The 27,254-nt window shown below is 44.2% G+C and overlaps 1 protein-coding gene across 1 annotated transcript in view; it reads left to right on the top strand.

Annotated features, from left to right (window-relative positions):
* The window catches only part of ROCK2 (Rho associated coiled-coil containing protein kinase 2), a 508,887-nt gene that overhangs the window by 231,308 nt on the left and 250,325 nt on the right, over nucleotides 1-27,254 (top strand). Inside the window, exon 4 of the mRNA XM_069235939.1 lies at nucleotides 8,883-9,020. Coding sequence (XP_069092040.1) covers nucleotides 8,883-9,020 — 138 coding nt within the window. The remainder of the gene's footprint in view (nucleotides 1-8,882; nucleotides 9,021-27,254) is intronic.

The raw sequence follows: 27,254 nt of genomic DNA, 5'->3' as shown, positions 1-27,254 counted from the left end.
ATACACTCTCAGCTTGGTTGTTTAAAATTAACTCAGAGGTCGTTCCTCAGCAGGCAATCAATGATGAGCTTGGTACTGACACCTTCCATACCTGTCTCAATTCTGTTTTCAGCTGGCAGTTATGCCTGAGCATTGAGATAATTAAACTTTTGCCCCTTTATGGTCTCTTTGATCCTGTGATCCCCTGCACACCTGAGGTATCTCTTGGAGTCCACAAACACGTGGCCGGCTATGATCATACTTGCTTGTCCTAGAGAGCTGCAACTTGTATTTTTTGTTGTTGCCATCTGAATACTGATGTCTGTTGGCACCTATGAATGGACATCTGGATCTGTTTTCCACAACTTCAATGAAAACCTCCCTGCCACTATAAGGACACTGGCATGCCTCTCATCTGTGTGGCAAAACAGACTTGTCAGTATGTGGAATTGAGTTTCCTCCTCTAGGACAACCTTGCTTTATTTGGCCTGCTTCACCACGTGCAAAGCAACCTACCTTGCAGTTATTGTATGCATTCTTGCCTCTTTCATTTTCTGACCTTAGTGGAAGGCCACAGTTATCTCGGGCTTCTGTTCCTAGTAGAATTTATGGAATTACCTTGGTCGTTCTGAAAAGGCTTTTGGACATGCTGCTGGGAGATGTACCCTGCTGGGATTGTGTTCCTGCTGATACTTCTCTTTGTCCTTGTTGAGGTTCTCTTGCTTTCACCTCCAGTCTTAAAGTTCTTGTGGTTTTGGGGGTCTGTATACAGACTTCCTGATGAAGTCTTCTTTCTTGCAATCCTACTTTACTTGGTAACTCTTCCTCAGCTCAGTGGAGATTCAGTAAATCCACTTCTCCATGAAGTTTCTGCATTTCACACACTGGAACTCTTCTCTACCAGATCCTTGGGCCTGTTAGGGTGAGAGTGGCTAGCTGCAGTTGGAGGCGCAGCCGGGTTGCCTTCACTGCCTCCAGTATGAGCAAGGCTCATGGGAAGGCATTCTCTAAAATCCTGTCTACCCTGTTCCTCAGTCGCCCCACCTCTTCATTCTGTTGCTGCACTCAAGCATCATTCATTGAAACTCACTAGGGTTATTATCTTGTCTTACCTTGTTTAAACACATTTCCTGCTCAAGACACTTAGGGCCTGATTATAACTTTGGCAGAGGGGGGTTAATCCATCCCAAATGTGACGGATATCCCGCCCACCGTATTACGTGTCTATTATATCCTATGGAACTCGTAATACAGTGGGTGGGATATCCGTCACATTTGGGACAGATTAACCCCCTCTGCCAAAGTTGTAATCAGGCCCTTAATCTTAAGAAACTTGGAAATGGTTACAAAGACAAGTACAGGGTCTTTCATTGGTCGGGTATGTGACCCCAGACTGCTGCTGACCCCATCACTATGGCCTATTGAACGAATATACCAAGCATAATTCTACTTGTGAGCTGATCTTTGCAAAGTCCAACATACTCATTGCTTTGGCCTTTGCTTTCATTCGGGAGCTCACCCACTCATTTATCTCAACACCACTTTTTCTGTGAAGTATTATACATAAGCCATCTTGTAACTGGCCTGCAATAAGTGTTTTGGATTTCCTTTACATTTCTTTTAAAGTCTTGAATTAGTAATCAATTCTGTTTGCCTGCCAACGTAAGGCCCTCAGTTGTTATTGAGCAGCATTAATGGAAGGGTACTCTTGTTTTTCACTGGTGTTTCATGCACTATTTCATATGAGTTGAACTATCAAGTTACTTCTTTTGTACCCTTTACTCTCTTGATTATGTGGACAGCTTTGTTTTAGAACTGGGTAGTAGTTTAGAACACAGATCCAGGATGGGACATTAATTGCACGCAATCTAAATGTTCAGACACATCTAGATGTTTAAAAAATAAAACATTTGTTCACAATCAGGACATTTAGGGCTGTTAAAATAATGGATCATATATCATAAAGTCCAAGCCAAATTGTGGCTTAGATATGACACCAAAGAGTTTAATAGCACTTAAGCAATGAGGTGCTACACATCATGAGTTTTGCTGGGCAATGTTCTCACATGAGGGAGCAATAGGTTTCTAATCTTTCTTTGGATACAGTCTTTCCTGGTCCCTTCTCTGTGGCTTAATAGTTCCCATTCAGTCAGACAATTGTACCTGGTATGCTACGATGCCTCTTCTCAACGACTGAAAAAGCAGATGGTTTGAACCCAGGCAGTTCATACAAATATGTCACAAAGCACAAAAATGCTTAAGCAGTCATAGACCCACAACGCAAAAGTGAACTCTTATTTCCATCCACAGAAAAATTATGAACTTGGATACCTGAATGGATTGTTTGAAATTTTGTCCCTAGTCAGCAGGACTCTATTAGTCAGTGACAGTTCAGTGAGACACCAGTTACTGCTTTACTGCTTCCGCTGGTTTCCACAGTTAAAGTTCACAGGAGAGGATTATTGGCACCAGTTGTGGGTTGGCACCAACAGTAGACTTTCTGGTGCACCTCTTCCTTTGAAAGGCTGTCAGCGACTGAGATGTCTGAATACCTGGTATAGCAACAGAACTTGGGGATCTTTAGCATGAAAGCAGTTCCAGGATTGTTGGGGAGCCTGTGCTAGTGAGCCAGTGAATGCTGGGACACCACAAGAAGAGGAGCGAGGAGTGAAGCGGCAGGAGACAGAAAGTGTCTAATTTGTTTATTTTTGTTCTTTTCCCCCGTCCCCTTTGTCTCCTCCCTACTTGAGAGTTGAGGAAGTCAGCGCTGCACAAAAAGCAATACATTAAAGGTCAATCACAACATATTTACAGTAGTGACATGAGTATAGGATACATATAGAATTTACTTATTACAAGCATCGGCAAAGCCAATAGGCCTGGATGTGTCAAGTTCCTGCAATGAAGAAAAACAGAAAATAAAGCATTCCACTGCCTAAATGTGTCAGCCGAATGCTTGAAATAGAAAAATGTAATTTAAGAAAAAAAACTGAATATACTTTTTAATAAAACAGTACAGGTGTAGAAACCTGTCTTGGTTGAAAAGCACATCAGAGGCAATTGATTCTTATTGGCACGAAGTAAGTGTACTATCATTGTAGCCTCAAGACCTAATTTAAATACCAAAGGAAGACAAAAAATACAAAAAACTATAAAACATACAGTTGCACAGAGCAATAGGTAGAAAGGCCTGATTCAAAGCTGCTCTACCTATTTGTGATTTTTTGTTTCTTACATGAAGCTGGTGAGACTATTACACCTTGTCTCCCAACGAAACTTAAAGATGTGCCCATATTTTTACACAAGGCAGCAAATATCCAGCATATTGTACTTTTTGGTTGAAAACCTTTTTTCAAAACAAATGCACATGGAAAAACAGCATGGTTTAAAACGGATATGCAGGTTGTCATACGTGAATTATAATAGTTGTAGAGGGAGGGGAGGACATCATGTCCCACTTCTGGTTTCTCCTCTTGTGAGTCATGCCCCCTTCCTATACTCAGCAATGGTTATAAATATATCACGCTCTGCACATCTGCATATATATTGTGTGTACGTGTACAAACGTGTATAATGTGTATGTATATATGCATATGTTATTGTTTACTCACACGCTTAGAAATTTGTAAGTGTAGCTTAAATTCCATTCAAATGCAGGGCAGCTGTGAGTTTTTACTATGATGGTTACATGGCTCAATAAAAGTGTAAGTATGTCAGTGTTAAAAATGAGGTTTCTAGTTGGCAGTGGTTTGTACCCTGTCCAAGCAGGGACCTTCTAGTTAGGGTAAGGGAGTCCCGCAGCTAAGATAACCCTTGCTCGCCTCCTTGGTAGCTTGGCACGAGAAGTCAGGATTATCTCTGAGGCAATGTGTAAAGTATTTATGCACACACACATACACGCACACTAACACACACACTCACACTAACACACACACTCACACTAACACAGTGAAAACACCAAAAGTACTCCACACCAGTTTTGAAAACTAGCCAATATTTATCTGAATAAAACAAGACCAAAATCCACCATACACAAGCAGCGCTACGAATTTGCAAAGATTAAATCTTGGTATAGCGTTTAACACATTAGCTCCAACTGGGGCTATCACAACATCTTGATGGAGTTATTCCCAACAGTCAGACTCCATTTGCAAAAAATGGTAATAAATATATCACGCTCTGCACATCTGCAGATATATTGTGTGTATGTGTACAAACTTGTATAATGTGTATGTATGTATGCATATGTTATTGTTTACTCACATGCCTAGATATTTGTAAGTGTAGCGTAAATTCGATTCAAATGCAGGGCAGCTGTGAGTTTTTACTACAATGGTTACAAGGTTCAATAAAAGTGTAAGTGTCAGTGTTAAAAATGAGGTTTCTAGTTGGCAGTGGTTTGCCCCCTGTCCAAGTAGGGACCTTCACTCTAGTCAGGGTAAGGGAGTCCCACAGCTAAGATAACCCTTGCTCACCCACTTGGTAACTTGGCACGAGAAGTCAAGATTATCTCAGAGGCAATGTGTAAAGTAGTTACACTCACACGCATACACTCACACGCATACACTAACACGCACACACTAACACACTGACACACACACACACTCTAGCACACACACTCTAACACACACACTCTAACACACACACTAACACAGACACACTGACACACACCCTAACACACTGACACACACCCTAACACACTAACACACACACCCTAACACACTGACACACACCCTAACACACTGACACACACCCTAACACACTGACACACACACACACACCCTCACACACAAACACACCCTCACACACAAACACACACACTAACGCACACATTAACACCCACTCACACACACCCACACCCCCACACACACACCCACTCACACACCCACCCACTCACACACCCACCCACTCACACACACCCCCACTCACACACACACCCACTCACACACACACACCCACTCACACACACACACCCACTCACACACCCAATCACACACACACACACACACACACTCACATACCCACTCACACACCCACTCACACACCCACTCACACACCCACTCACACACCCACTCACACACCCACTCACACACCCACTCACACACACCCACTCACACACCCACTCACACACACCCACTCACACACACACTCACACACACCACTCACACACACACCACTCACACACACACCACTCACACACACACCACTCACACACCACACACACACCACTCACACACACACACACCACTCTCTCACACACACACACACACCACTCACACACACACACACACACCACTCACACACACACACACACACACACCAACACACACACCACTCACACACACACACACCACTCACACACACACCACTCACACACACACACCACTCACACTCACACACACACGCACACACCACTCACACACACACACCACTCACACACACACACACCACTCACACACACACACACACCACTCACACACACACACACCACTCACACACACACACACCACTCACACACACACACACCACTCACACACACACACACACCACTCACACACACACACACCACTCACACACACACACACCACTCACACACACACACACACACCACTCACACACACACACCACTCACTCACACACACCACTCACTCACACACACACACCACTCACACACACACCACTCACACACACACACACCACTCACACACACACACACCACTCACACACACACACACCACTCACACACACACACACCACTCACACACACACACACCACTCACTCACACACACACACACACACACCACTCACACACACACACACACACCACTCACACACACACACACACACCACTCACACACCACTCACACACACCACTCACACACACCACTCACACACACACCACTCACACACACACCACTCACACACACACACACACCACTCACACACACACCACTCACACACACACACACCACTCACGCACACACACCACTCACGCACACACACCACTCACACACACACACCACTCACACACACACACCACTCACACACACACCACTCACACACACACCACTCACACACACACACACCACTCACACACACACCACTCACACACACACACCACTGACACACACACCACTCACACACACACCACTCACACACACACCACTCACACACACACCACTCACACACACACCACTCACACACACACACACAACTCACACACACACACACAACTCACACACACCACTCACACACACACACACAACTCACACACACCACTCACACACACCACTCACACACACACACACACACCACTCACACACACCACTCACACACACACACACCACTCACACACACACACCACTCAGACACACACACACCACTCAGACACACACACACCACTCAGACACACACACACACCACTCAGACACACACACACACACCACTCAGACACACACACACACACCACTCAGACACACACACACACACCACTCAGACACACACACACACCACTCAGACACACACCACTCAGACACACACACACACACCACTCAGACACACACACACACACCACTCAGACACACACACCACTCACACACACCCACTCACACACACCCACTCACCCACACGCTAACACACACACACACTAACAGAGTGAAAACACCAAAAGTACTCCACACTAGTTTTGAAAACTAGCCAATATTTACCTGACTAAAACAAGACCAAAATCCACCATACACAAGCTGCGATACAAATTTTCAAAGATTACATTTTAGTCTAGCGCTTAAAAACACAACGTCTTGATGGAGTTATTCCCAACACTCAGACGCCATTGGCAAAGGAGTGCGGGCCGATCATGAAGATGCATGGACCCCATGCAACAGTACTTTGGAAAACAATGAGGAAACAAAAATGTAGCATGGAGTCGGGGAGGTGAGGTGTCGCTTGAGCGGGTGCGAAGTCGATTCCTTACCACTACCAGGGAGGTGAGGGGTTGGTTCCTTACTGCTAGACAGGGGAGGTGAGGTGTCAGTTTCTTACGGTTGCAGGGAAGTAATGCAGCATCGGTGGCAAGAAGTCTGTTCCTTACAACCCACCGGGGTCGATGAATCCAGCAGATCAAGATGCGAGGCATCACTTTTGCGGTGTTGTGATCACACCACTGGGCCACAAGTACTACGGCAGAGTCGGGTGTAACAAGCGTAGGTGATGCGGCACTTGAGATTCAAGCTGTGGCAGGATTTCGGAGACGCAGTGGCAGTTGCAGTCATTACAATCAGTAGGGACCACGGCTCCGGTGTAGGCAGCGGGGCAGAGTCTGACAGTGGCACCGGTTCTGAAGTCGCTTAGGAGTTGATGTGCTTGTTTTTCTCAGTTACACCAGAACTCACTCCCAAGGGCCCGGGAACTGGCTTTGGCACCACTTGGCAAGTCAGGACTCTCAGCAAGAGAGCCCAGGCACTGTAGATGAAGTTTTTGATGTCCTTGAGTCTTCTTAACAGGAGGCAAGATCAGTCCAAGCCCTTGCAGAACCTTTGGCAGCAGGTTGTAGAAAGCAAAGCCCTGTCCTTTTATTCCCAGGACAGAAGCAGCAAACAGCAGGCCAGCACAGCAGAGCAAGTCAGAGTGGCAGTCCCTCCTACAGCATCCAGCTCTTCTTCCTGGCAGGTTGTTCTCAGTCCAGAATAATTAGAACTTTGTGGAGTCAGAGGTTCAGTACTTATACTCATTTCTGCCTTTGAAGTAGGCAAACTCCAAAGAAAAGTCTTTGTGGTGCGCAAGACACTGCCTTTCCTGTACTGGCCCGAGACATACTCCAGGGGTTTGGAGACTGCTTTGTGCAGGGACAGACACAACCCTATTCAGATTCATATTTTAGCTCCTCCCACCACTCTAGCTCAGGAAGACCAATGGGGATATGCAGGGCACACTTCAGCTCCCTTTGTTTGAATGTCTAGAGTGAATTCTCAAATGGCCCAACTGTCATCCTGACCCAGACATGTATCCCATAACCAGGCAGAGGCACAGAATGGTTAAGCAAGAAAATCCCCACTTTCTAAAAATGACATTTTCAAACTTGCAATTTAAAAACCAACTTCACCAAAAGATTTATTTTTAAATTGTGAGTTCAGAGACCCCAAACTCCATATCTCTATCTGTTTCCAGTGGGATATTACACTTAAAAGATATTTCAAAGTTAATACCCATGTTACCCTATGAGAGTGATAGTTTTGCAATAGTGAAAAACAAATTTAGCTGTGTTTCACTATCCGGATGTGTAAAAAAACACTAGTATATGTCCTACCTTTTGAATACACTGCACCCTGCCCATGGGGCTGCCTTGGGCCTAACCTAGGGGTGCCTTACATATAGCAAAAGGGAAGGTTTGGGTCTGGCAAGTGGATGTGCTTGCCAGGTCGAAATGTCAGTTTAAAACTGCAGTGGCAGGTCTGAGACACGTTTGCAGGGCGGCTCATGTGGTTGCCACAATCAGTGCTGTAGGACCACTGGTAGCATTTGATTTAGTGGACCTGGGCACATTTGATGCACTATACGAGTGACTTACCGGTAAATCGAATGTGTCAATCATGGTTAAACCAATCACCAATACCAATTATGCAGAGAGCACTTGCACTTTAGCACTCGTCAGCCGTGGTAAAGTGACCAGAGTCCTAAGTGCAGCAAAAACGAAATTCAGGACAGGATTAAAAACAGGCAGTCAGACGCCAAAAGACAGGGGAAACCACACAAAGGGCGTACAGGTTTAGGAGTCAGACTGTACATTTAAATATCAAAGTGCATTTGGAATCGGTCGTTTCTGGCATAGTCTAAACATTTATTTCAGTGGATATTATTTTTTGCTTGTCCATAAGCTTATAATTGTATGTTTCTTTTCTTCTAGGTCCGACATAAAGCCTCACAGAAGGTGTATGCAATGAAACTCCTAAGTAAATTTGAAATGATTAAAAGGTCTGACTCTGCGTTCTTCTGGGAAGAAAGAGATATAATGGCCTTCGCCAACAGTCCGTGGGTAGTTCAAGTAAGTTGCGCAGATTTCAGTGTGTCATGAAACATTTTGTTGGTGAAGCTCTTTTTCCACATTTTTCCTATGGCTATGAAAAGGAAACTATTGTGGCAATGTTTCTAATTTGCAAATTGTTTATCCAGAATGGAATCGGTACTACTAAAGATGTTTTGAATTAAACCAGTGTTTTAAATACTGAGAGACAACCATTGTCCCTTGTGGGATCCAGGACTAACTGTGAAAGATGACATTCATAAACACGGAACTTCACTAATAAGCCATTTTTGTCATCCCTGGGTGTTGGCTTCTTATTTCCCCCCTTTTTGCCTGGGCATAGAACCAGCAGTCAGCGGGTTGCATTGAAGAGGTTACTCAATGATGGACTTATTAGAGTTGTTGAGTGGGTGTTCAATTGGAAGTCTTGGGCGGGAAGATGAATGCAGGGACATCAGTGGCTTTCCCAGAAGAGAGCAACCCATGAAGATACATCCGATGGTTGATTCAGAGCTGACTTTAAGGGCTTATAATAACCGAATGGATGCTCCTGGGCACTTCTGCTGCTTTCAGACACTCTTGGAATCAGCACTTACTCTTGTGATGCTCCTTAATTAACTATAGTGGCCATATTCCTAGGCTTAGGTTTTGACAGTGCAAGTATTAAGCTGACACTGTGCTGACAATACACTTAAAGTGTGCTTTGTATCTGCCTCTTTCAGCCATTGGCCTGAGGCTTTATCAATCACATTTAGCGCATTAGAGTATACATCTTTCACCCAATGATATTGGCTTTTTAAATGTATCCTTCTGCCTCCACTCAAGTGTTTGCAATGAACTGCATTAGGTAATATTTTATTACTATAGATCTCTCTTCTGGCTTTCTCCTCATTCTGAGGCGCTAATGCTGCATGCTTAACACATTAATCCCAGATTTATTGGCTATGCCAATGCTTGCTTATAGAGTTCTAAGAATAAAAAAATATGACAGTTCTCTTGCAAGTTCTTGGAGGACCCCATTGGCTATGCCTAATTGGCAAACACACCGTTTACTGGTTTGAGACTGAAGGTCACAAGTGTGTGTTCCACCCAGATCCCAAACCTATTTCATTTTGATCTGACCTATTTAATATGGTGTCTACTGACACAATCAGTGTGCTCGGTTTGTGGTAGCTGTTGTTAGCTGCTGCATTTTACTTACTCGTATGTTGAACAGCAGTAACATTTCTACAGGAAGTGCTATAGACAGAAAACCAAATAGTTCCAAAGCAAGTTATTGGCTGAGCAGTTACATGAGACCGTAAAGTTGAAAGCATGTTATGTATTAAGAATGTAAAGAGTAAAAGATGACACAATACACACATTAATGTGATTCGTATGTTTACAGGTCATACATGTATAAATGTGGGTGGAAGAAATTGTGCAGTGGGTGTGAAGAAAGGAGCAGTTTATTTTGTGTTGGCGGAGGTACCGCAGTTTTTAGGGTTGAGTTTGCACAAGCCCTCTAGACCATGTTGTAATCTCTCTGTGGGCTTCTAACCACGTCCATGTCAGGCCCGCCACTTTCTTTAGTTCGCGGGCTTGCATTTTAAAAATCGATTGAGTCTATTTGTGAAAGGCATGCATATGTCATGCCTTTCCAGTGTTTAGCCCTCCTCGAGCGCACCGGCCAACTACTTAAAATGTACGAGGCTCTGTGTTTTCAGCTGGTTTCTGGACTACTTTATCTTTTCATTTCCTGCGCAGCGATGATCTCGCTGGGCAGAAGTCGAGCGATTTGCATGACATTGACCCTGTTACATGGCTAATTGCACTTTTGCTGGTTACATGGATAATTGCACTTTTGCTGGTTACATGGATAATTGCACTTTTGCCGATAAGTTTCACTGCAAGCGAACTTCTGTTTCATTTTCTGTGTCTCCTTCACTCTCATGGCGACCATCGGCTCGCATATGCGAAGCTGTTTAACTTTTTATTATTAGTTTATGTGGCAAGAAAAGTCCGGTTAGGAGTTAACAACACTAATAGCTCTAACACAAGCAAACGCGAGACCCATTGTATTGCAAATGCTTGTTTACATTTGTTAGAGAAGGAACTGACCACTTTCCAAAACAACATCGAAATATAAGGAAACTAGGTTTATATAAATTTACAAGTAATGCATTAAGTTTGAAAGTTTATTGATAGAAAATATATATTTCATTATCAAAACAAAAACAGACGCCCAAAATACATCATAACAGCCACCGTGGTGGGTCGAAATAAATAAAATCAGTTTCAGCATACATATTATAAAACACTGATACAAATATTAAAAATTTCCTAAGTGCGTAAGTGGTAATGCATTAGGTACTGTAAAGCCAGGTGGGGTTGGTAGATGCTATCAAGGACCTGTATGAACTGTTGCAAACTACAGGAAGGCTAAAAATAATGTTGGTGGCTGGACATTCCTTTGGAGTAAATACTGCAATACCATGTTCCGTATGTGGTAAAGATTCCCTTTTACAAGCAATACACATGTAACAGGATATCGGCTAGTGAAAAATAAGTGTATTCTATCATTATTACTGTATTTTTTTTTTTTTTATTTTAACATTTTTTTGCAAGTTCCCATCTCTGAAACCTGCAGCTTCTTTGGCTTGGTTTAGATCGAGCTTCCCCTCATGGCAGTGCCACTAGAGGCCTTACAAGATGGTGCAGCAGATACCACGAATTCACCTCAGAAATAGATGCTAGACTTTTTTCAACATTTGCATTGTTTCTGCACAAGATGCCACAACGTGTTTTAACATAACCCAACTAAGTTTTGTCAGCCTTCGTTCTTAGACGTGGCCTGGCTGATAGTGAGCACAAGGCGCATGTGCAATTAATTTATTTGTAGTACTCGAAGATGCACTTACGTTGCCTCCTAGAGTCACTGGAAAGGGAGTAGCTTGGTTCCTGCTGAGCTGAATTATACTGAGATTGTGCAGAATCGGTAACTTTTGTTCTTTTGCAAATTCAGTAACTTTGGCTCACGGATGGTAGATGTATGGCTAAGTTATTGCTATGTGCCTGGTAACATGGATGCACACCTAGCTCCAAAAAGAACCATTTGTATTCTGCCCCTGCTCTACTATAACCAGCATTTACAATGCAACGGGTCTCGCGTTTGCTCATGTTAGAGCTGATTGCGCTGTAAACTCCTAACCCGACTTTTCACCTATCGGGCAAAAGTGCATTTGTGTACATAACCCGAAAAAGTGAAATTAACTATGTAAAGCGCTCAACTTCTGCCAAGCGAGATCGCGCTCGTAAATTAGAGGAAAAAAGTCCACGAGCCCGGTAGAAAACAGCGAGCCTCGCATGTTTTCTGTACTTGGTCACTGCGCTCGAGGAGGGCTAGCCACCGGAAAAGGCATGACGTATGCTTGCCTTCGACTAATGAAAGCAAGCAGATTTTATTAGGCAAGCCCACGAACCAATAAAAAACACTGACGTGAAGTTGACAGGGCTCCGAGCCCTTTTCTAAATACAAAAGCGTCTCGCTGCGATACGCATGTGCGAGAGCATGCAACGCAGGCTCGACCCTAGAAGGAGCCTCCCTAGCATTCCTGAGAACTGTAAAACAGAGGCCTGTCATCACATAACCTCACAATAAAAGATACATGGTTCTTTCAAGTATGTTTCATTCCTGTTGCATTTATGCCTTATTCAGAGGGACCAGCCCCAAGGGATGAGAGGGTGGGTTTCCAGTCTTATGCTGACTGGCCAGTAAATGACTCTGGTCCTTCTCCACTGAAGTACACGAAAAAGTGATGGGTGGAATTCTTGAATTAATCTCAGCCACTGGTAATTCCTCTCGGTGCATCCCACCTCTGTTTGAACCCACCGAATTGCAAAATAAGTCTTGACCCTGCTCCAGTAAGAACAGTCCAGTCCGAACTGACAGGCCAGGTCCTCCCTGAACCGAAACACAAGGAATTCAAGACCGGTTTCACCCTGATTGGGGCACTTTCAGTCAGATGTAACTTGGTTCCAGTGTTCATTTTCCAGGCAGTCACCATGAATTCATATCTCAGGAAATGGTGATGCCTCTGATGCTGACAAAGTAAATGATATTAGTATTTCTCAAATAACTTATTTCCCCACACTATGTGAGACCTGATTGTGAGAATCCGATACCTCGAACAGGATGTTATACCGTTTATTTTTGTTCCTCCCTTTTGAGATTCAGCAGGTGGAATATGTAGCACAAGAGAACAAAAGGGAAATATTTTCTATGATTGAGGGATTACTTCTTGGAACAACTTCTTTCCTCATTATTTATCCCTGCCATGTACTCTGTGAATGGGGCTTATCTCATTCAGCAAACCCCACTAACCGAAGGATATGGTGATTTTTCACAGTAACCAAGCTGACTCTTCCGTGCTTTTTTATAAAATGCAGTTAAAGGGTTCAGCTTGACATGAGGGGAAATTGATCATAATTATAACATAAACCTGAAACTATTCCTTTTCTAGTACTGCAGCAATCTGTAAAATTGATTGAGTAGACACTTACCTACCTTTGCCTACTGTTAATTTTACTTTTTCACACTGCTTCCATCCTGCTCCATTCCATGGGATCCTGGGGCCACCTTGTAAAATGTCATCATTTTTAGGGCAAGCATAGCAGCGCTGCTTTTCCGACGTGTTGTTATCTATGTGGGCTTTTAACCACTCCCCCTCACGCCCATCACTTTCACTTGTTCGTGGGCTTGTCTTTCAAAAATCCTTTGATGACATTGGTAAATGCTTGTAGTTTGTCACTCCTTGGAGCTGTTTTGTTACCGCCTTGGGGACCGACCCTGTTACATGTTTAATTGCACTTTTGATGATACGTTTGACTGCAAGCAAACTTCTTTTTCCTTTTGTGTCTGTCCTTCGTGTTCATGCTCATGGCGGCCGTGGCTCTTTGAATTGACTTGCTTATGTCAAATGTTTTACTTTTCATTTTAAATTTCTGTGGCAAGAAAAGTCCAGTTAGGAATTTACATCGCCAATAGCTCTAACTCCAGTAAGCACGAGACCCCCTGCATTACAAATGCTTGTTTTCTTAAGCAGAGCTTATCCTAAGTAAGGAACAGCAAGTGACTCACGCACAGAGCTCCCTTATGCACATTCGGTCAGACCAGGTGCTGCGCCCACCCACCTCCATTTCTTGACTTCCAACAGCATTGTAAATTATCCTTCTCTTCTCAATGTGCTTGTCTGTTTCTGCCTGGGCCCTCAGGATTTTTCTGCATTGAGTTGACTTCAGTAGCACCATAGGTAATGTATTCTTTTCAGCAGGCAGCTTGCTTAAACGAAGCTCATGAATACCTATTTTTCTATCATGAGCTGTGTTCCTCGCCTCCCTGTGGATATTACACAAAGCTCATACTTAAATTGCCTTCACAACATGCTGATTAAGAGTATTAGATCTCTTTGTTTGTTGACACTAAACGTTATTCTGAAGGACCTAAAATGAATAACTGGTAGGTGGGTTTTATCACTTAGTGCCATAATCCATTGAGCTGCACTCTAGTGCAGACTAGAAAGGTGCTCTACTTGTTCCTAGATCTCTTTTCAGTCATTCATAGAGGGAATACTATTGGTTCCACACATTTGCCAAGCTCATACCACTACTTGCTCCCTTCTACTGGGCAACCTTTTCATGTATTTTGTGGTTGGCTGCACCCCATCCCAACTTGTGCAAAGGTACAGGAAGAATCTATGTTCATGCTTACTGATATCAGGAAGACAGCAGTGCAAGTGCTACTAGTAATTGAAGGCATAATTCTTGTAGCACCTAGACCTTTATTGCTGGGGTACCGGTGGTGTGGGACTATCTTTGGGTATTGGGTCAGACACAGAGAACTGGGCTATATCAGTTGTGGGCACAATAATTTACCACTTGTTAGGGGTCTTGAATACTATTATGCTTCAATTGGCTTGACCAAGTATTCTCCTATATTCTGGAAGCTCAAGTAGTAATCTTTGGTGATCTGTCAATGCTTCCTCTAGAAGGTCAGTGTAGGTTGGAGTTAAAATACAGTTTGCTTAATTATCACACACAAGCAATAATAACTTTTCTGATGGATACTTCTCACTGTGGGTTACTCCCTTTAGGAATATCCCCAGGCGCTAGACTGGTTCTGTATGATTTAAACAGCATTGCTCCCTCTTGCCCTTAGGGGGCACAGTGCGGCACTGTGTTTACTCCATTCCTGCCACAAAATGACGATGAAGCCACTTGTATGAGCCACTCCTGTGCATCGTCCTTTCCTTTCTTTACGCACCCTCTTACACGGATCCAGATCTCATGCCTAACTTTCCCCTCATCAGTTGACAGTTATTTTTCCTGAAAATTACTACTTTCACAGTGTGCGAGGGAAGTGTGTTCCCTCCTTAAAATTACATGCTTATAACCCCATAGGGACTGTTGCAAACACTTTACAGATCCCCATGAGTCTGCCTCTGGTGTTTGGGTTCGGGGCACAACTCCAAGTCCTCTGTGGAGTGTGCCCTTATAAATACGAAGACAGTCTGGGAATTCAAAATTGTAGGTTGCTGAACACCGAAAAAAGTCATAGAAGTCCTGCTTAAAATCTAGGGTGCAGATCTATTCCTGCTCTTGAGGTCATTCCCACAGCAGGTCCTTTTATCGTTCAAGTCTTCTAGTTAGTTGAAACTGAAGCACAAGAAGGCCAAGTGAGATTCTTCGCAGTTCAGCAACTTTTAGCCTGCAAAGTCACAGGGATGTCGGGGTGTCTTTTGGTCTTGCTCACAGTCCACCACGAAGGACAGGTTCCGCACCTAATGAGGGTGCATTCTGAGATTGCAGGGCCAATGACAACGTCACAAGAGATTGAGGCCTTTAGAGATGCCATGTTGCGAATCTTAGCTGCTGTTCAGACTTTCTGGTGTGGCTTTGCACCCCAAGGATCTGCAGAGGCATCCAGTCATGTTACCGCCATCGGGTCCACCCTCGGCGCTGTCTGTGCTTCCTGAACTTGTCTCAGATTCTGCACCAGTGCTGTAACCAACTTCCAGTTCAGCACCAAAGCACACTCCAGTCCACTAGACATCTGCACTGGCCCCATTGCCTTAGGCACCAGAGGAATACCCTGTCCTCATAGCCCTTTCTGTCTCCCAGCAGAATTTGTCTTGACCTCTACAGAGATCACATCCTGATGTGAGACTGCCACATGCGGTCACAATCCTGTCTGGTTCTGAATGAACCATGCCTCTGCCTTGAAGCAGCCCTCTAGCTACTTTTTGGTTCAGAGTCAACCAGACTTTGGGGATGAGGGGGATTAATATCCTCTGCTCTATGATGATGACAATATATACATGGACTTGCAGGAGGCCGGTGGGTTAGACACTTTCCCTGGACACTGGGCTGTGTTCTTCCCTTGAGACATCAACTGAAAAATGCGCCTCCTCTGGCAATGAGGCATACATCGAAGGTTTTGGATTTACAGCTGCCAGATATAGAAGTCAAAACTAACATACTGACATACGTTTTGCAGCCTTGGCAAACTTCAGCCGAACCCTTTCTTCCGTTTAACTTGTCCACCAGTGAACTGCTAGGTTGCCAAGCACCACAGGCAGGCACCAGATGACCCTGGCCGCTTGATGAAGCCCCCAATCCAGAAATTTTGATCCGTTAGGCTCCCACAAGTACGGTTCACACAAACTCCTTTCTGTGACTCCTTCAAACAGAGTATAAACAAATCATGGCATTCAGGAAGAAAGTGTTTTCTTTTGGCCAGTTTAACCCTCTGGTCAGTCAGTTCTAGCAGTTTGGCGGGGAGATATCCCTTGCTTTATGGGACATGGTTGCAAGATCTTGCTGGCAGCCTTCAAGGAATTTTCTGCCAATGGTGAGGGATTTGAATGGGATTCACAGGCTTGTCTGGGCTCGTGTAAGCCTCCCTGATGGGAATGCTGTTCGATGAATCTTACCTGGTAGGTGAGAAGGCCGTTTAAGCACTTTAAAGAAAGACATGCGCAACAGTATTCTCAACAGTTTCTACCCTTTCGAGGCTATAATCTAGAGGGTTGATGCCCCAGCACCGCCAAGACCCACCACCACTGCAATAGACACCCCAGTTGTTTTGGGACATGGTGCGGCAGTCCAGCAAACACCCTTGCACCCAGGACAGAGCTCTTCCTAGTCTTCACAGTCCCTGCCTCTACAGCATCAGCCTCCAACTTGCTTACAGCCATCCTCTAGAATGCAGGATCAGACATTTCCTCAGAGTCTGGCAACATCTGACATTTGGGGCCTTCAGATCATTCAAGATGGCTGTGCCCTGTCATTCCTTAAAGACCCACTGTACCTCTCATTCACATCAGAGCACCTGTCCATCTTTTACCAAGAAGTACATGCTCTCTTGGCCAAAGCAGTTATTTAGAGGTTTCTGTCATTAGAAATAAGGACTGTCTGTTATTCCCGCTATTTTTTTGTGCTGAGAAGTGAGGCCTGAGTCCCGTTTTAGACCTGCGCCCTCTGAATGCCTACTTACTGAAGGAGAAATTTAAGGTGCTCACGTTGGTCCAAGTTCCATATTCACTGGATAGTGACTTTAGACCTGCAGGATGCTTAGTTTCACATGCCCATCCTGCCGTCCCCCAGATGTTAAGTGCAGTTTAAGGTAGGCCAGGATCATTTTCAGTTTTCGGTGCTCCACTTTGGCCTCACCAGTGTGCCACTCAGGTGTTCACAAAAGTGATGGTGGCGATCACAGCACACCTGCGGATGTTTGGGATTGCAGTTTTCCCCTACCTTGATTACCGGCTGTTGAAGGCTTGCTCGCCGCAGTCAGTGGTAGGCCTTTTTCAGGCAACAGAGAACCTGTCATTGTCGAGGTTCACTATCATCTTGCCTATATCACACCTGACTTCCTCCATCACGAATCCAAGACATTTGGGCTATGATCCTGATGTTTCAGCCTCGATCCCAGCTCTGAGTGAGAGTGGCTTTCAGGCTTTGGGCCTCTTGTTTTCCTACATTCTGCTTGTTGCCAATACCAGGTGGCGTACGGTGGTTATGCAGCCTGCCTGGCACCCGGAGAGCCTGTTTATTTCCCTCCAGGATTCCAATGAGACTGCAAATGGACCAGTGGCATTCCCTCTCCCTGCCAATAGCCGCCAATGAGGGTGGTAGATGTGTCACTGGTGGGATGTGGAGGTCATGTGGGAGTGATGAACAGCTTTCAATCCTGTGTGCCCAAAATCGCATCCCTCAAGGTTCATCATTAAGCCCTACACTGTCTAACATATATATTCAGCCTTTAGCTCAGGTGGTGAAATCTGTTTGGCTCACACTGATATCGTATGCAGACTATACCTAGCTTGCACTTTCTATATCTGACAATACCTCGCATGACAGGACCACGTTTTATAAAGGTATACTTGCGGTTGGTGAATGGATGACGACCAACCGTCATCGCCTTAACACTAATAAGACTGAGATTCTTCTTCTAGGCAAACACTCTTTTTCTTGGGACGACCACTGGTGGCCCTCTTCTCTTGGGCCTCCTCCTTAACCCAAGTCCTGTATTAAAAACCTTCATGTATGGATGGATAACACCCTGACTTTTGAGTTCAAGCCAAATCGGTGACTGGCACTTGTTCTGGCCTCCTGGGATGTCTCAGGCCTATTTTGGGTTTTTTTGTTGTTTTTTTTTAGTTTTACACCTGTCGAACCATCATCCAGGTGTTCATATTGTCCAGTCTGGATTATTGTAATATCCTTTAATTGGGCACTAATAAATCTGTTACAAAGAAATTACAGCTTGCCAAAAATGTGGCTGCCAGGCTGCTCTTTTGTCTCCCTAAATTCTGCTTTGCTTCTGTTCTTTTGCACAGGCTACAATGGCTCCCGGTAGAGAGGAGTATCCGTTTTGAAAACTCTTTGCATTGCTCATAAGATTCTCTACTCCCAGGAGGCTCCCATTTTAAGCCATCTTATTTCATTATATCACCCTACTCGTTCCCTAAATTCTGACAACCTCAGCCTGGCTATAGTTCACTGAGTGAGGAGAGCTGGGGAGGGTGGTCCTCCTGTGCCTTTGCTTTCTCCTCTCTGGAATGCACTTCCTCTTCCTATGAGAAACATTCAGAATCATTTCGTTCTTAGGAAGTCCCTTAAGACTTAGCTGTTTTCCATCCAGACTCCCCCTCCTGGGTTGTAGGTTCAGCAGCTTGCGTTTTAAGGCCAGCGCTGGGAAGCCCCTTTGGGCAGCTATACGCATCACACATCTGTTAACATAACATGAAGATCAGGGAACTGTGGCCTCTGGCGGAGACTCAGATCCTCATAAACCTGTAGGAGCTGCAGACCATTTTCCTGATGCTGAAAGCATCCTGATGGTCTCTATAAGGGAGGCTAGGTACGGTTCTCACAGACAGCACCCTGCCTTGTATTACTCCAACAAGCAGAGCAGGATGGAGTACTGGTCCTATGCCAGGAGGCATTTTGTTTCTGGAACTGGCTGAAATGTCTGGGCAATTCCCTTGTTGTTAACCACCTTCTGGGATCTTTGAACAGAAGGGTTGGCAAACTCAGCTGGTGGCACATGGTTGATTGCGAATTACTGTTATACTGCAAGATGACTCAGAGCATTTTCCAATAATGGGGACAAACCTGGCTAGATCTTTTTACCACTGCAGAAAACGTGCAATTAAAACTTTTGTGAGCTGGAGTTTCTAAGAAGGCTCTCTCTCGGAGACTCATTCTGGATGGAGTGGAGCATGTGAGCTGTATGCCTTTCCACCACTGCCTCTCCTGCCCCGAGTTCTGAAGAAGATCTGGATCGACCCGGCTGAATTTATCCCAGTGGCTCTGGATTAGGCCAGGGGTGTGTGGTACCTGAGCATCTGTCCTCCGATCAGCCTACCACTTAAGGAGGAACTCCTGTTGCAGCAGCAGTACAGGGTCTTCAACTAGGACTTGTGCTGTCTGCACCTCCATGTATGGAGTTTGAGTGATGGCAGTTGATGGGTTTGATCTTCCTCCTGAAGTTGTGTATGCTGTCCTGGTTGTTAGATGTCCCTACTAAGTCATGGCCTGGTGTGACACCCGCAATACAGACCAGTTACAAGCCACACTGTCTAATATGTTGCTGTTTGTTGGCCTGTTTGGCCTTTTTATATCTATCAGACCAGCCGTCCTAGTTCAAATCACCTGCTGTGATGAGATTTCTAATAGGTTTAACACATTAGTTTCCACACAGACGCTTTGTGATGCCACAGTGGGGTCTTAATTTGGTCCTAATTTTCATTATGTGCATGCTATTCAAACTATTACACAACTGTCCAATATGGCTCCTGACTTTGAAAACTGTGTTTCTGGTTGCAGTGACCTCAGCTGATTACATGAGTAAACTCCAAGCTGTTTTGGTGCAACTGTCTTACACTACCTTTTTCCCCAGACAAAGTGGTGTTGAGGATGAGGGTGGACTATTTTTTTTTAACGCTGGGACTGCTTTCCATGTTGGGCAGTCCATTACTCTGCCAGTGTTCTTAGCTCCAGCTCGCCCCTTGAAAGAATGGAAGGGACCTTCAGCTGGACCCCAAAAGAGCTTTAAGCTTTTACATCAGTCGCACCAAAGACCATCTGGGGATGATCAGCTCTTTATGTGGTTCTCTTGGGGCAAAGAAATGCAAGACAATGCAGAAAAGGACTTTGTCAATATGGGTAGTCTTTGGACTTAAGATCTGCTATGCTTGGCCAAGAAGCAGTCTCTGGAGGGGTTGAGAACCCAAGGTTGCTACCACTGGAGTGGCACACAGAGTGCCTGTCCTTGACACGTGTCAGGCCCCAACGTGGGCATCAGTACACAGGTTCACAAAGCACTATTTCCTCGATAGCCTAGTCGGTCCTGCAGGACTTTGGTTGTATGAGCCATTCCACAAACCCACAACCTTTGGGAAGTAATGATTTGGTATCCATTCTAAAGGTGCGGCATCTACTGTTAGAAGTATCCATCTGAAGAGCAAGTTAGTTAACTTCGGTAACACTCTTTCTGGTAAATAACATCTAACCACTGATTCCTCCTTAGACTCCCTCCTTCCCTTTCTGTGGAATATCTATTTTTCTTATTAAAAGGTCCCAGATTAAAGATTGGCACACTAGTACCTCTGAATATTGTTGGACTCCAGGTCTGTGGGCATGGTCAGTGTCAAGAAAAAAACTGACGTTAATGCTTAAGGGTGGCGTTTACATGGTGTTCCATCGCCACTCCCAGGGTGGAATGAAGTCAACATGGAGCTGCACATCGCATCAACCGGCCCATGGGAGCAATGAAGAATAAATCATCTGACCCCAGTCAGGTCATGGTCAGTGTCAAGAAAAAAACTGACGTTAATGCTTATGGGTGGCGCTTACATGGTGTTCCATCGCCACTCCCAGGGTGGAATGAAGTCAACATGGAGCTGCACATCGCATCAACCGGCCCATGGGAGCAATGAAGAATAAATCATCTGACCCCAGTCTGGTACTTGGGGATATTGGTGAGGCGAGGAATGTGTGGCTAGACAGAGGGTCCACCACGAAGTGTTACCAAAGGTAAGTAACTTGTTTGTTTTTGATATAGAGCTTAGTACAATGGTTTGTAAACAGAACACTTCTTACTGGAGCTGTACTTCATGGAAGGAATAGGCCTTATTAATAAAACAAATAGGCCATTTAGAAAGATGACTTAAGAAAACTATAATGTAACAATCCTTATATGCCCTTGTTCTAGTTTCTTCCACAGCCTAGGGTCTCAGACAGATAATTGAGTTGAGCCAAGGGCCATCGTGCACTCTTCAGTGGGGGCAGATATAAAGGGCAGCATGTTAAGGAGTCCGCTTAAGCTCATTAATGGTCACAGCCCTTCTGTGTCTCTGGCTCATTCTTGATCTTATTTAGGTGCCAGTTAGGTTGGCTGCAAACCCTCACTGCTCCATAGCAAGATCTGTCTCTCAGTTGGTTATTTTTCTTCATTGTATTGAATCATGCACCTTCCATGTTTCTTGGATGAACATCATCATAGCACTGCTACAAAAGAAGGGAAAGACATCGGACTCGAAATGAAACGGGCCTTTCCGTCCCTTAAATGTGGAAGCCAAAGTCATTACCAGCATAATTCTGAAAAACATTTAGGAATGGGGTGAAGACAAGGGCATCCATACTGGCCCCCAAGGTGGGTTGAGATCTGGCCTCTGCGCTCCAACACCTGGTTTCCAAATACCTTAAGCAAAGAAAACTTTCTGTACGCTGCTTTTTAGACCTCTATTCCATGTTTTATTACATTGACCGGAACAAATTATTGACAAAACTGGAAAGAAACATTTTTTAACCCACTCTTGAGCCTATGCATCAAAATTACATACGCAGCTGTGTGGCTTGGGGGAAACAAACCACTGACAGCAAAATGTCTCATAAAACGGGAATAAAGCAAACCTCTTTGCCCCTTTCTTTTCAGCATCTGTGTTAATGATCTACCTAAGGATATTCAGATAAAGGTCTCAAACACATCAGAAATTCAAAACATCTCTGCCCCTATGTTACTCCATGCTTATCATGTTCTGCTTCTCGCACTATCCCCAAATGCTGTTTAGTAACTGCACATACACACACAAAATTATTGGAAAGAGAATAGTATTTCAATGTACAAAGTAATAGGTAAGCTCAGTGTTTGGGGCCCACAAACGAAGAAGAACATTTGAAAGCAGTTTTACCTACAAGGGGAGCACTGGAAAGAATTGAGGTGTTTATCTATTTAGGGCATAAGCTTTGCTGTGTCTGTTCCTAGGGAAGTCATTTGGGAAGATGAACATCATTGCTGCAGGAACTCTTCATTGGAGGAGATATGTCAGTCTTGTATATTCCATATCAAAAATGAATATGATCTCCACATATGGTAAAATATGGAGAGAAAGTCATAAAGAAAATCCTTGGCTTTGAATAACTGTCAACACCAACAGCTGCTCTAAATAACATTAAAAAAAACACTGCACAGATATTCCTATTGAACGTAAGTGCAAAAAAGGTGGTCAAATTCCTGGTTAAGTGCATTGCTGCATGTTCGTCGTATCTGATTGATCTGGGCTGGAAAGAATATATCAACCATACTAATAAATGCACAGTGAAAAACCAGATGGCCCAAAAAGCAAGAACATTAACCCTGCCTCTCCATCTGTTCCTTGATTGTGGATTCAAATCAACTCATGCACGCTGACTTCTGAAGACATTCAAAAAGGGCTCCTTACTTAATTTCCAGGAATAGAAAGAAAATGTGGAAGTGGGTAAAATAGCCTCCCGTGGGTTGAGACCTTTGAAATGTATACACAAAAGCAATCATATCAGCCTTGAAAAGTACAGAAGGTGCAGAGTCTTCACCCTGACAAGTGTCAGCTTACTAGACTTCCGAGAATGGATTCACTGTTGGAACAAGGCTTCTCAGCCAGAATGCCTTTGTAATGGGAAGTCAAGTGAAACATTGTGCACTTTCATTTAGAGTGCAAATGGCACTTTGAGCAGAAATATCTTCCTTGAGGAAACCCTGAGAGCAGTTCCCTCCTCTACCTTCACACTACTTGAAGTTGGTGTCTTGTCTTAGGGCAGCTCAGAAAATCAGCAGTCTAAATATTTCTACCTTGGCTGCAACTTGAAAAGATTCACCAGGACCACCTGTTAGGCATGTGCTGGCATAATTTATCTCTGGATTCAGTTAAGTTCTTTGGATGTGGCCATAAGCTCTAGCACCAGACAAGTCTTTACAGAGGTGTGCCACTTCTGTTCTTATTCTTCCTCTCATCACTGTGGCCTCACTCTAGGCCAGGGCTGTTTTCCTTATGCCTTGCAATAACAAATGGAATTGCCCAAGCCATGAAATAAATGTTGTCAAGCCTGTGGTCACAAAGACTCAAACTCCAGTAAAATCTCTGGAGCACTTGGTGCAGGTAGAGTGTGGTTGTTCCCAGCCCCCTGAATACTACAGGATTTCTCAATCGCAGACTCTAGACGCAGCTGAATTCAGGTTTCTCATCCACAGAGATGAAGGCAACCTGATGAGGATTCTGTATTCTGTTACACTAAACAAGGTGGTTGTAGTACAAGTCCCAGCAGGCCACTCTCTTCAGTCCACGTGTGAAGACATCAATAACTTAATTTTGTCTTTTTGTTTTTGGTGGTAGGTTTCTGACTTCACAGTAAGGTCGGAAGATTGTGTTTCAGTAAACTTTTCAGTTTTGTTCATCAGCAATGGGCGTGAACATATCAGGGTGTTGTGTATGGATTGTAAAAATAGGCTATATCAGCCATATGACAGGACCCTTGATCGTCTACCCAGAACTACCTTTGGAGGCACCTTTGAAGCACGCATTTTGTGAACAATAGGTTCAGCCATGCACCCTCAATGGTGAATGGCCATTGAGTGTCATTGTAGTGCTTTGCAGCATAGCCCACCTTGAGTCCCCATTGCACATTGACAAGACCTCATGGTACTGTTTCCAGCTCATCTGAATTGCTCGGACACTGTGACTTCTGCCTCTAGAGTGGATTGCCTCCATCAGTCAAACAGTGTCTTACTTCTGTTATTGTCACTGGATAGTAATTCCAGAGATTTCTGTTGTGGGCGTTGTGTGCCTCATTACAGACTTTGAATAAGAGCTTTCCAAATCCACCTCTTTGATCATTGATGTCACTGATTTGAACTACTTATAAAGCAAAGACTGGATACTGACTCTACAGCCAGACACTGTGACTCATTGAATCTTGTTGGTAGGGCACAAGTCCTAAAAAAGAAGTGTGGGGACTAACCAAGTTACGTAGTATACAAGTGACATCATCGTGTGTGCTATGGCAGTGCATGATGTCACAGCACGTGATGTCACAGCGCGTGACTTTACACCATGTGACATCACAGCACGTGACATCACACTGTGCGACATTGCACGTGAAGTGATTTCAGTGGAAGGGACATCACAAGAAGTGACATCAGATATTAAGCCCTCACACAAGTTTATTAGGTATATCATGAGTTAATTTGAGCACATTATTAGATTTAACAAATGAGATTTTGTGTTGGGATTGTACCAAAAAAGTGGTGCGTCCTGATGCCAAATCTGGTTGTCAATTAATACAATTAGGGGCTTATTTACAAGCCCCTAGTGCCACTGGAGCGTCACTTTCAGTGACGCTCCGGTGGCCCTGTGCCCATTTCCACATTTACAAAGCAGCGATAAGTCACTCTGACGAGGTTAGAGTGAATAACTGGCTCATACAGGCTGCCTCTACAGCTGCCCCTGAAGTCATCGAGAGGACCTCTAGATACCAACCATCTGTCTTCTGGTTCACAAGTGAACTAGTATGAGTAAGAAAGCTGTGCAAGAAATTGGAACATCTAGGGAGAAAGCAATATGATGAAACTAACAAAATTCAGTGCAAAGCTGCTTTGAGCACCTATCACACTAATCTGTAACTTGCACGTCATACTTTTTACTCTAACATAACTGGGAAAGCAAACAATGCAAAATAAGTTTTAAAAATTGTCAGATTTCAAAGACCCTAAAGGCACCGCACCCTCCTTGAAACAAATGCCTCCCTATGTACCCTGTTGAGCACATTCTTTGAAGATAAAATTTAAAAAAATCCGGAACAACCTCTTATAAATGCAAAACAGTGAGCCCACAAGCAATGTTGTAAGTCGATTAATGCCGCAGGCTTGTTGTTGAAGAACTGAAAAGTTACTTTACCAAAATTAAATATGGCTCCCAAGCCCGGACCTCCCCACTGCGTTCGGTACGATCTCACATGCGGTCTTGCTACACTGACTTGCCTACATTGGGGTGGAGGGGAAGGCTCTAGCATGACTGGGTTCCTTTCTAGAGCACAGTGATCAGGCAGTGAGGCTCAAGCCTTTTTTGTCGAAAGCTAAATCCCTCAAGTATGTAGTGCCTCAGGGCTCGGTGCTGAGTCCCACACTTTTATTTATATATCCAAGACTGGTCCTAAACACCTGCGTAATAGGATGACCGAATACTGCCCAAATAGATCTTTGCACTCAGTCGGCCCACCTGATGACACCCCCTTCACCTAACAAAAGAAGTGGGGCGGTTCATTCTGTTCTGGCAGCTAAATACTGGACTGGACTCTCCCTTTTCCTCAGATGTATACCGGATAAAAAGTTGTTCCGAAAGCAATTGAAAATCCATTTGTTGAAAGGATAAGGTGGTTATGATCCTCTTAGTGGCTGCTTACCTCCGCGCTGAGACACTTGCAGTAGCCAAGCGCTATACAGATCCTCTCACTTATTCATTCTCCCGCAAGGGATAGTGTTGGAGCCAATGTCAGTCCATTAACGTTTTTTAAAAAGTGAGTGATTCTCAGTATATTGGCAGTGCATTTGCAGATCATAACATAAGTTGTAGGCCATAGTGGCTGATTTCTTCCTTGATAAGAAGGGGCTTACAGACTGGCTAGCTTGATGGACAACCAAGAACTGCTTAGGTTTTACTGCCTATTCCAACAATAATTAATAAAGGTGCCTGAGTGCCGAAGCTGTATGCCTCCATGTTGATTAGATCAGCATGGCTAATAGAACACTATTCACTTAATCTGACCTTGATAGAAATTAGAGACTGCCACTTGAGTTGTTTGAGGCTTCTCTAGATCCGGTTAAATTGTGTGTGTGTCGAACATAAATGCAAACCAGTCCTAACTAGCTGGGGATCCATTGCTAGAGATTTTTCTCAGCCTTAGTGGAACTCTGATGTGGTCCTTAACTCGTAGGCTAAAGGTGGAAAACTTTTTTAAGCATTCCAAGCTGCTTTAACACAGATTTATTTATAAATTGTAGCCATTTCAAAAAGGTAACCCTAGGTGTAGTCGCCCTGGACTGGTTTAAATGACCCAGGAACCATATCTTGAGGAAGTTTCATTTCCCTCCCACCTCCTCACATATCCAGCAATTGGAAATGAAAATTATGTCTGGTTTGACTCAATGAAATCATAAACAGGCTAGGCATAGCCAGTGGTAAGCAAAAGACCCAGTCAGTGATCAAACCCGACCACTTCAGAACAAAAACATGAGGATCTTGCTGTATCTCTCAGTAAGTTATATATTAGTAAGCCCAGTTTCAGAATCTTTCTCCTGGAAGTCAGATTGCCTAAACTGCCATCTGTCTCCACAGCGTGGACACTCTGACATCGAGGGATGGTGTCTGTATCTGAAAATGTTTCTCTATGCAAATATAG

This window comes from Pleurodeles waltl, chromosome 5 (assembly GCF_031143425.1).
Source record: "Pleurodeles waltl isolate 20211129_DDA chromosome 5, aPleWal1.hap1.20221129, whole genome shotgun sequence".
Taxonomy (NCBI): domain Eukaryota; kingdom Metazoa; phylum Chordata; class Amphibia; order Caudata; family Salamandridae; genus Pleurodeles; species Pleurodeles waltl.
This window is presented reverse-complemented; position numbering and strand designations above follow the sequence as displayed.